The following is an 11,590-nucleotide window of genomic DNA, read 5'->3' as shown; positions in this document are numbered from 1 at the left end:
ACTAACGCGCGTATCCAAAAAAGAAAGATGTATATCAAAGTACACAAGAAGTGGTATATTAAAAAGATACTACAGTCCTCTTGTTCTTGCTCCCTTTTATTAATATCTTCTGCAAACTCAGACACCTTAATATACCGGACAATGGCAACAAACACATTGATGCTTCACCATAGTAGCTTTTCTTTTGTAAATAAATTAGTGTGTATTGCTCAGAACCAAGGAAACATGGGTTGACTAGACCCATTACAAGCCAGCTACTACCATAGTTGTTAATAATACTTCTTATAATGCAAATACAAACTGTTCAGTGGATATCCAATATAATCTATCACATACATGGCTCATTCCAGAAAATCCACTCTGCACATACTTTTCCGATCAACCCAGAAGCTTTACTCGAGCATTGATTAAAAGTAGAGCAAAAGGCAAAGAATCAGCAGGGAAAGGCATAGCACACTATTTATACAGACTAAAAATTAGTAAAAGAATACACTTGATTTATCGACACAGAGAAACAGCATCAGAGAGGAAGCTCATCCGCAAGACATTCATCCAAACGTGCAAAACAATTCATCATAGCAGACTCCCATATGTGCAAATTCAAGAACAGCAATACACACATTCATCGGGACTTGCAACCATCTAATTCACATGTATAAAAAGGACAAACGGCAATGTGCAGATAGTTTTCAATTTTAGATAATAAAGGATTTGATATTACAGGCACAGCTTCATATCGCAGCTGATTCCAATTCCACTTATTCTCTCAACATCATTAAGCAAAATGACTGAAAAGAAAACTCGGCTCAGAGGATACTGCTAAGCTTTCGACGAACGAAAGCTATGTCGGATCCCTTGCGGATTTCCAGCTCACCGAGCCTAGTAATAAGCTGAACCCGAGTCTCAACCACCTGCAAACGCATCGACCAAAAGAAAAAAAAAAAAAAAGATTACACATGAGAAACAGTTTCCATCGCTGAAAAAGCGAAGCCTATGCTAGCTCCCCAAGGATTCACTGAGCTCAATATCGCATTTCTTTCCCTCGGTTCCCCCCGCAACAATTCGGGATAATCACTACGAGATACTTCCGAATCAAACGGTGTTCATATAATCATCGCTTCGCAACGACACGCACGAAACTTCGAAGCTGCCGGTTCTCCGAACCCGGACAGCGATCGGCCGAACGAACGAGACGACAATCGATGGAATCGACGGCGGAGTTCGGAGGAGGCGGAGAGCTTACGTCGGCGGATCTGATGGCTTCGACGGCGCAGAGCAGCTCGGCTCTCGAGCTCTCGAGCTCCATTCTCTCTCTACCCCTTTCTCTCTCTCTCTCTCTTCTCTTGCTTCGTCTCTGCTTTGCAGTCAGATTCCCGCGTCTCTCCTCTTGAGTCTCCCAGAATCGGCGATTTTTCGTTTTTCCCGCCACTGCGAAGCCCATGACCCGACGGAGAACCCACAAACCCGATCCGCTCCGCCCATCCGGGTCGGCTAAGGCGAGGAATGCCGTGAGGGAGGGCAGTGGCTTTGAAATAATTTTTCTTAAAAAATGATTGCTTGTGTTGATCGTAAAAATTGAATCGGAGAAAAATGTTTTATTGTGAATGGTGATGTATAGGCATATTTTGCTGCTGATAATGGAGTTAATTTTACGGTGACTGTTATTCTTTAAGTGATGTAAAAGAATGATTTTTATGAGGATTTTATCTAAATTATTTCCTTTCTATTGATTTTATGAAGTGGCCGCTAGTATCACCTAGAGGAGGTGTATATGTGATTTAAAGGACTTGAAAAATAAATATAGGTTTAATGTGAGAAAAATGATCATTTTTCTTATCATATTCAACAATGCAAAAAGTTCTATCAAGTAATAAGAAAATACAAAAATAAAGATGAAAAACTTTTGTGCACGTAACTTTATAGTGGTTAGTGGTTCGGTCTAGTGTAAGCCTATTCCTCCCTCCCACACAAATAGTCCCTCGGTTTAATTCCACTAGTAAATCAACCAGAAACTGCGGTAATATTTTGTTGCTTATATTCAAGCTCTTCTCCATGAAGTTGATAGTGCTTCTACACAAGCTGATAGGACTCACTATTTCACATCAAAGCACAAACACTTTGCCAACACTTCTCAAATGATTACAATATACAATGAAAATTCACGAAGTTCTCGATTTATCTCTCTTTAGTGCCTTGATCTTCTTTTACAGTCCTTGATATTCAAAACTCCCCTGGGACAATATCAATCTCCAAACTAGCCATTGAACAATTGAGGAGAAAATTAGGTAAACTACTAAGATAGAACAATCAAAGACCCACAGGGTGGCTAACACTCTAAATAAGGTAAAAAAAATTATTCGTGAATGCCATGAGTGCAATAATTTTGAAATTATTTTTATGAAAAAATGGTTTTTGTATCGATTATAAAAAATGTTTAGGACTTTTCTAACACTTTTCCCCTGGATGCCAATTTAGTTGTAAGACTTTCATTTGGCAAACTTTATCCTTAATTTTTTGACAATTTACTAATAAAGTGGTCAATTTGTGACATCCGGGTCATTGCTCAGCACAACCGTGTGCCCTTGAGTACCTAGCCCATAATCATTGCGTCACCAAGTTGGCCACCATACTGCACCATCGTTGCACCAACTGGCCGTGTGATGCCGCGCCATCTCGTTGTGCCTCCGTGGCACCACCTCATCGCCGTGTCATCGTCGCCGCCCCGCTAGCCTCATCACGACACCTCACCAGTGCGCCATGCCACATCATTGCACCCCCTCGGCACGGCTCACCACCCACGTAGGCTCCGTCATGCCAACAATGCGTGGCTCGTCGTGCCGCTCGGCCTAGCCGAGTGTTCTCCATTTGGCGCCTCCATGGACTGCCAATGTTTGCAAAATGTGGCACAAATTTGTGTCCAAGTTCATTTAGGCGGTGGGAGAGGAGAAACTGAAGATTAAAATCGGCCAAACCACCGTTTTTCTTGCTTAGTTTCCCCCGGCCGGCGTCTTCTTCTGACATTTAATCAACTGTTAAGACCATGTAGGCGATGGCAAAGGGGGAAACAAAAACATAAATTCAGCAAACTCCATTCATTTCCAGCTCTTCTGCAACTCCACTACCCTACCATCCCCCTCCGTTTATCCTCTTCTTCATCCGCCCATCATCCTTCCTTGCTGCTCGACGCCGCATTACCCTCTCTCGTTTATTCTCTGTTTCCGCGCAACAACCGTGGCTTCCTCACCACCACCTTCGCCGGTGACGTGCCCCTCATTCAGCCAACACTCGCGCCGCCCCGCCGTGCTAAATTTGCCCCCATCAACTTGTCGCGGAGTGACAAACGACCCGCCGAAACTGGGCTTTCGAGACCTTTGCATCAACACTTGCTTTGGACTAGAGGCAAGTGAGTTACTTCCCATTTATGCTACGTTGGTCAATTTCCATACGTCGAGGGCGATTTCCTTGAATTGTAATCGCGTCGATTGTTTTCGTGCTTAATCATGTACACCAACGGTTTTAGAATGTACGTGTTGCAAGTAGTGTTAAGATTTTAGTACCATATAAATATATTGTTGGAATACTAGATATTGAAATGTGCATTGATTTGAGCTTAATTGACACAGTTGTGGACAAATCCAATGTTACGACAATTTCTGGATCAATTTACTTTAGGCCAATTTTTTCTAATTTGGTACAGGTCTTTGTGGTACAAATTTGATGGGACTTTCTTCATGAAGTTGTGCGTTATGCCTTGTTTTACAACATATTTTAATTTAAGATTTTCAGACTTTATATGTGCAAAATATATTTCAAAAACTATGTAGGTCCGAAATTGTTTTTATGAGTCATTTCCAAACCTTTGCTTGGTTTCCATTTTTCACAAGATTTTTGATAAACAATTTGGACTAGTGTCCTTCATAAAATTTGTAGACCATGCAATGTGGAATTTTTCCATGATTTTTGAAGTTCCATTAAGCGTCCAAAATGCCATTTATTGAATCTGTTGTAACCTGATTTTGTGACCTGTTTTGGTCCGAGATACAGAAAATTATTGGGACCTGTACAAGCTAAATTGGATCTCGAGTTCTTCACAAAAAACGTTCCTCAGAGTCTCATCCATAATATGTTAAAGTTTCATGATTTTTGGAACTAATTTGCTTGGCGAATCCCCTTGATTTATATGGATGGGCGAGTTGCCCTTTTTATGTCAATTCTGGATAAACCTTTGTTTTGCGATCAATCTTTTGAACTGATACAGGCAACTAAATGTTTGTATCTTTTCTCGGGTTTATAAAGGATTGTTGTTGGTAGTAATTGTTACTATACATTTTACTCAGTGGATGGTATGTTTACATTGAGATATTTAAATTGCTACGCTGTGGAATAAGTGTGCAATTTGGGACGACGATGCCCCATGTGGTAATAGGGATGCCTGGAAGGGTAATTGGCTTCCTCTAGATGCTTGAGGGAGTAACACAGTTCCCCAGATGTCCTCGCGATGTTAGATGGGTGCAAGATGCTCGGGGGTAATGGGAATGCCTAGGGGTAACGGGACTCCCCGGAAGATGGTGGTAGTCAATTCACAGTAAAGATGATCAATTGCAACTTCAAATTTTATTCAAGTATTATTAAGTTACCAATTTAGAGGAAGTGTTTTCTATTTACTATCCAAAATTTGAGAAAAGTTCTCAGGCAAGTTGATATTACAATGATCTTTTGTCCTCCACATATAAACTTCCTTGTATGTGCTGTTATTGACTTACGTGGTATAGACATGTTAGTAGTTTGTTTGTTGAACTTTGTATTCACCCGTGGTTGATTATTATTTCCCAAATCAGTAGTATTTTGAGAAGACTAGGCCAAATCACGTACTATGGGTGGAGACAGATGACATAGTGCATACATAATATTTAGTTCGGGATGATGCAACAGCTAGAGCTTTTAGGTGTAGTATGGAGTAGTAGTACATTTTGCTCATCCCCTAGTATACCCCGACCCCTAAAATATATACAAATAAGAAATGAAATGAGATTGTTGGGTATGCACTTTCGTGTGTGTTCCTTTAAATCTTAATATGTCCTTGCTGTTTTTTTAACCATACACGCTTTTGCATACTTAAAAAATAAAAAGACTTTAGTAAACGCGTTGACCGTGACGTAGTGGAGATGTCACAATTTGATTGGTAATCGTTGATGTGAATTTCCGCCATCTTATATCATACTACCAATGCTGACATTGACAGTTTTTTGGGTTTTTTTTTTCCATTCTTTTCTTCTACTTTTTTCCCTCTTCCTCCGCCGGTCGTAAAGGCCTCAGCAACAACTAGCAACAGTGGGAAGTCAACCGCACCAGCCTCAGGCGAGGCAATGGAAGACAAGACCGCGATAGTTGTGCTTGCACACCATTAAGTTAACTCATCGTAAGATGAATACAGGAATTCAAACTGTGATAACCTCCTCTCTTGTCCCACATCGCCTAGGGAGGGAGGTCTTGGTTAGCTTATAAGGCTTAGGTCCCTCTAATTTGTGTAATGCGTTTTAAAGCCGTGAGAGAAAGTCTTGGTTAGTGGCTTAAGGATGGCGGTCTTCGTCTGTATAACGGGTGACCCAAAGCGGATAATATTACACAGTGGGGCCTGGGATGTTACACAAATGATGCTAGTAATTAGGTATGTAACATTGACGAAATCCATTATATAAAGAGACAGAATTCTAGCCTACGAGGCAATGGAGAACACCGCCCATTAAATGACGACCGAATAGAAGACCATTCGTGAAGACTTCAATTTAAGAAAGAGAAAACACCGGGTCGAGCGCTCGTTCACGATCCGATTTTGAAAAATTCAATCATCCTGAAAACAAATACCAAGGACTTGCCAGATGCTTTCGAGATACTCGGATCGAAGTGCTTGCTGTTCCAACGATTCCTCGAATGGATGTCCTATCCCTTGCCCCTCCACAAAGAGCGGAGGACAAAATTTTCAACGCCTGCTTTGTTTTTCCTTTGCAAGAAAATTTTGACCTTTCTTCTGGCGCACGGGAGATTCCTTTGTATTGTTCTTCGTTTACACAAGCATATACCCGTCGATGCCGATGCAGACTTGGGCCAGGTCAAGATGCGTAACTCATTCCGGATTGAGAACCATGGAGACTAATTTCACAACCCGCGTGAAGAATAGAACCGGTCATAACATAGAAAACACCACCTGGTTCAATCATCTTATTACGCGCAAGGAACTTGGTTTTGTTGTACATCTGTAAGAATGGAAGGATTAGACGCTTACGGTGCGTCAAATATTACTCTCCTGCACTTTACATGTTCATTCTGCTGTTACATGAAGCGGGGTGCATGTGCACAACGAGCGTTCTAATGGCTTGAGCAAAATAAGGCCTGAGCAAATTTCTTGAGTCAATTAGGATTCGAGCATGTAGTTTACGGTGGTGGTAGTGAGTATCGAATGTCTACTGAGCCCAAAAAGAACAAAAAAATTGCGTGTTCGATTAGCAAAGACAGTTGGACGTCTACATCTCTTTAAATACCAGACTAATCCCGTGGTCCGTCGTTGAGATTACAAGTTGTCGAGTACAGACCCCAAGAGGCGCTATCCACAGACGCCACACGGCCTGCTGTAGAGATTGAATGTTGACTTTATGAAAGAGTCAAGCGACGACTAAGCCAAAGTTGTGGACATATTTTTTTGCAATTTTCTGAGAACAACGTTTCGGTTCATCTGGTTTCCTCCTCTTCGCCGGCAAAACAACAAATTGGTGGATTTTCTCTGTTAGTGCTTCTTTAGAAGATCCGACCCAACAGGAGCACGATGATGGAAGAGCTTGTAGGTAAGAAATCAAATGAACCGGCGCATCTCGGCATTCCTGCAGTGTTCACAGTCCTAGCGCTTGCTTTTCTGGGGCTTCTGTTTTTCAAGTGGAAGAAAAGAAGCGCCGAGCACAATCTGGATGAGTCGCCTGCTACTACAGACGACTTGCCACCGGCTGCACCTAGGCAAGGGATCGATTACGAGGTCTTCTTGAGTTTTAGAGGACCCGACACTCGCAAAAGCTTCACCGATTGCCTGTACCATGACCTGGTTCATTCCGGGATTCACACCTTCAGAGATGCGGAAAAGCTCCAAGTTGGAGACAGCATTGGTGACGAGCTTCATAAAGCGATAAAAAATTCAAGGATCTACATACCCATTTTGTCCAAGAATTATGCTAATAGCGAATGGTGCCTGATGGAGCTTGCACAGATGGTGAAAAGCAAGAGATTTTCAGCTCAACAACAGATATTTCCCATCTTTTATGACGTGGAACCTTCTGATGTTAAGCTCAAGACTAATACATACAAGAGAGCTCTCTCCCAACACGAGAAAAAGTACGGCTCCAGAACAGTCCTGGAATGGAGGGAGGCTCTTATAGAACTATCTAAGCTGAAAGCATGGGAAGTAAAATCTAAAGGGTAATCCCTAAACGACACTTGTTTAGCATTTTTATTAGCGACAGGCCTGCTATCTTTCATAATTTTGTGTCACTTTATTATACGACTGATGATTCTGGAAATTCAGCCTTGCTTTTAGTTTTAGCCTATGTTAAATCAAAGTTGCCGATTGCAGCATTTTTTTAACGACGAAACTCCATATTAGCCTCTTGCAATTCATCCACCATCGTAACAAGAAATCATTCAGAGCGATGGATATATCAAGATCTGGAAAGAGTAGTTCAGGGCTTTACTTTGACACAACTCAACACAGCATGTTTTGGGCAGAATTATAGGGACAAATGACGGAACTAATGTACCTTGACGTGTTTCAATGACTTACTAGATTATCCCCCTTTCTGACTTATTCATCTGTTACAAATTTCATGTTTGTTGCAGACATGGAGAACTCATAAAGTTGATTGTTCGGAAGGTTTTGATTGAATTGAAGATCAATTATCTAAATGTGAGTGACCATATAGTGGGAATTGATGATCCCGTTGAACAAGTAACGAGGTTGCTGGAGGTTGGTTCAGAGGGTGTACGTAAGGTTGGAATTTGTGGAATGGGAGGGATTGACAAGACAACTCTAGCCAAGGTTGTCTACAATCGCCTTTCTTCTCATTTCGAGAGTTGCAGTTTCATCACTGATGTCCGAGAAACAGCAAAAGCCCATGCTCTTCCAACTTTACAGAAACAACTAACACGTGACATCCTCAGTTGTAACTGCGGAGCACCTCTTAACGTTGACGAAGGGATCAACCTGATCAGACAGAGGTTTCAGAATAAGAGAGTTCTCACTCTTCTTGATGATGTTGACCACAGGGATCAACTCCAAGGCACTAGTAGGGAAACATGATTGGTTTGGTTCCGGAAGTAGGATTCTAGTTATGACAAGAGACAGGAGTGTCTTCAATGCAGGAAGGGAAGGCACCTCTGAAGTTCCAGATCACTATGAAGGTGACTGGATTTATGAAGTTGCCGAATTGAAGCGCGCACAAGCCTTGCAACTATTCAGCAGACACGCTTTCAGAACAAACTCTCCTCCACAAGACTACATGGCTCTGTCAAAAGAGGTAGCCCTCACCACTGGAGGGCTCCCTTTGGCAATTGAGGTCATAGGTTCCTTTTTGTGTGGCAAAAGCAAGGCGGTATGGGAAGGTACTTTGGAAAGGTTGAAAGATGTCCCACATAAGGAAGTTGAGAAGAAACTGATGATAAGTTATGAGGCATTGGAATATGAACAACAACAAATATTTCTCGATATTGCATGTTTCTTTAACAAAAGGAATAGAATAAATGCTTTTTATATGTGGGATGACTGTGGCTTTTGTCCAGAGTATGGTTTAGAAGTCCTTCTCCTAACGTCTTTAGTTAAAATTCAAGATAATGATGAGTTATCCATGCATGATCAACTTAAAGACCTCGGTAGGGAGATTGTTCGCCGTGAGAATCGTAAAGATCCCGGGAGGCGTAGTAGGTTGTGGAATGACAGGGAAGCACTAGATGTGCTGAAAAGTAAGAAGGTAAAATTTTGACTTCATCACTACTTCTGTTTGCTGAAAAAGCTACTTGTATGCCTTTCTTAACCTTGATTTCTCTTTGATACGAGGCATGTTCCATGTTCACAGGGAACAGATGAAGTTGAAGCACTTGTTTTGAACTATTATACTAACGGTTCTGATACTGCCTTAAAGAACCAGAGCTTTACATGTGAAGAATTTTCAAGCCTCTCAGAGCTAAGATACCTCCAAATGCATAGCGCGGACCTTGTTGGAGACTTTGAGCATCATTTCTCAAAACTAAGATGGCTTTCTTGGAAAAATTGTCCTCCAGATTTTCTAGCTACCAATTTTCATCCTAGAAATCTAGTGGTTCTTGACCTGTCATGGAGCAAAATAACACACAAATGGAAAGGCTGGAAGCAGATTGAGGTAACTCGAGTTCAGGAGTAGATTCTGTGTCTATATTTTTGTTATGTTTCATGCACCTCTCTGCCTTCATCCATTTTAAATAAAGTTTCTATCCAGATGGCCAAGAAACTGAAAGTTCTGAATCTTTCCCACTGCGACAACTTGACCAGTACACCAGACTTATTAGCCTATGGAAGCCTGCAAAGATTGATTCTTGAAGGGTGTTTGCGTTTGTTTCGTATTGATGCGTCAATTGTTCACTTGAAGTGCCTCACTCATTTGAATCTCCGAGGATGTTATTCTCTGAAACACAACACCTGGCGTAATATAAGTTTCCTGGAGGATCTTGAAGAGCTCATTACGGACGTACCTTCTCAGAAAGCTGTTTTTATGTCACAAAGGACAGAGAAGCTGGATACTTTAATTGCTACGCATTGGTATTCAAGAGTATTAACGATCTCACATGTGCATCACAAGATCAACCCGAAATGGTACACACCAAAGTGTCCTCTCCATCAACTGTCAGCCAATTTCACATACCCAAGTAAGTATCAGAACGTAGCATCAATTTTAGGGCTTTATGTGATGAAGAAAAACAACAATGAGATGAAGATAAACATGTTCTAATTGCCTACTAGGTATATTAATCCCTGAAAGTTTACTGCAGGCACAGGAATGACTCAGTCTAGAGATTCGAAAGGAGTGGAAGCAGAACACAAAGATTTGGCTTCAAACCAAGTAGAGTGGGTGGAGAGACTTACAGAATCAGTGGGGTATTTGGAATCACTGGTTGAGCTGGACTTATCAAGCACAGGAATTACCGAATTACCTGATTTGATAGGTAATCTGAAGAATTTGAAAGTGCTGAGAATTGATGGAAGTTGCATAAGAAAGTTACCTGATGCTATAGGAAAGGCAGAGAAACTCGAGGAACTACATGCCTTAAAAAGTGAGAGGTTAGAGGAAGTTCCTAGTAATTTTGTGTGCCTTCCCTGCTTGAGAATCTTGAGATTATCAAGAACTGCCATAACTAGAATACCGAAACTTCCAGCAAGCCTAACCAGTCTACAAATCGAATCACGATCAGCAAGCACTATCCCTGATCTGTCGAACCTCATCAACATAAGAGACTTGGACTTGGATTTGAGGATATTTTCCTCTAGAGAGCCATCTCACCTTCTACAAACTCCAGGCCCCTGTTGGATTGGGAACTTATCCAAATTGGAGCGCTTAAAATTGTCCCTTCCAAATATCATCTCTCTGCCTTCATCTTTATGCTCACTTTCAGGTCTCAAGAAACTTGAACTCCTGTCCTGTGTAAACCTCAAATCCCTGCCACTGCTTCCCACTAGTTTGACGGAATTATCCATCCGAAATTGTATATCAATGATAACATTACCGACAGTTTCCAATTTGGAGAACTTGTTGTTATTTGCTCTTGCCGAGACACAGGTAACTGAGATGGAAGGACTTCGGGGCCTAGTATCACTCAAATATTTGGATATACAAAGGTGCAAAATAGAAAATCTCGATGGGCTCCAACAATTGCAAAATTTATCCACACTGAAGGTTTCAACCTGTGAGTTCCTCCAGAGACTGCCTGATCTTGAAGAATTAGAATGCTTGGAAGAGTTGTGGATTCAAAATTGCATTTCCTTGCAAAGATTGCCAAACCTATCAAACTTGAAGAAGCTGAAAGTTTTGAATGTATACAAATGTGAGAAGATTCACAGCATTCATGGAGTAGAGGAATTGAATTCCCTGAAGGATCTAACTGTGTGTGGATGCGAGGCAGAATCTTCGCCTAATGTGTGTCTTGCAAAGAAGAGAGTTCTCCAACAGCATTGGCAAGCCGGGGCTTTTCAAGAATTCTGAGTTGGTAATAGCATGAACTCCAAAGGGATCTCAATTAACGAGGCTATTCGGTACCTTACATGTACTTTCTTGCCCTCGCCCTTGGCGAGCGTTGCTTTTTTTTTACTTCAGTTAATTGTAACAGTCTTGCGTGTAGTTTCTAAAAGTTAACTAAATGCTAGATCTAGAAAGTCCGGTTCTCATTTTGAGAATGAATTAAACTGACTCAGATAAGGAGTTTGCATGACATAGGATGGGTTGGGTATCTCCCTGTGGATCCCAGCTTCCCACATTTGAACTCGAAATCCACCTTGTCTCTTTTCAACACAGAATGGACTGTGAGT

The 11,590-nt window shown here is 41.4% G+C and overlaps 1 protein-coding gene across 1 annotated transcript; it reads left to right on the top strand.

Moving 5' to 3' along the window:
- Positions 1 to 7,885: 7,885 nt before the first annotated feature.
- LOC104416077 (disease resistance protein RPV1-like) lies at positions 7,886 to 11,442 on the top strand. The gene is made up of 4 exons (XM_018861829.2): positions 7,886 to 9,005; positions 9,111 to 9,413; positions 9,510 to 9,936; positions 10,060 to 11,442. The coding sequence occupies exons 1-4, from the start codon at positions 8,289 to 8,291 to the stop codon at positions 11,265 to 11,267; spliced, it is 2,655 nt and encodes an 884-aa protein (XP_018717374.2). The 5' UTR covers positions 7,886 to 8,288; the 3' UTR covers positions 11,268 to 11,442.
- The last annotated feature ends 148 nt before the right edge of the window (positions 11,443 to 11,590 follow it).

Source organism: Eucalyptus grandis, chromosome 8, assembly GCF_016545825.1.
Source record: "Eucalyptus grandis isolate ANBG69807.140 chromosome 8, ASM1654582v1, whole genome shotgun sequence".
Lineage (NCBI taxonomy): Eukaryota > Viridiplantae > Streptophyta > Magnoliopsida > Myrtales > Myrtaceae > Eucalyptus > Eucalyptus grandis.
Note: the sequence above shows the minus strand (reverse complement) of the source record. Positions and strands in the feature narration are given on the sequence as shown.

Coding starts and splice junctions, on each gene's coding strand:
- LOC104416077 (XM_018861829.2), top strand. CDS start 8,289: ATGATGTTGACCACAGGGATCAACTCCAAGGCACTAGTAGGGAAACAT. Junction 9,006..9,110: donor ATGTGCTGAAAAGTAAGAAG/GTAAAATTTTGA, acceptor CCATGTTCACAG/GGAACAGATGAAGTTGAAGC. Junction 9,937..10,059: donor AGCCAATTTCACATACCCAA/GTAAGTATCAGA, acceptor AGTTTACTGCAG/GCACAGGAATGACTCAGTCT.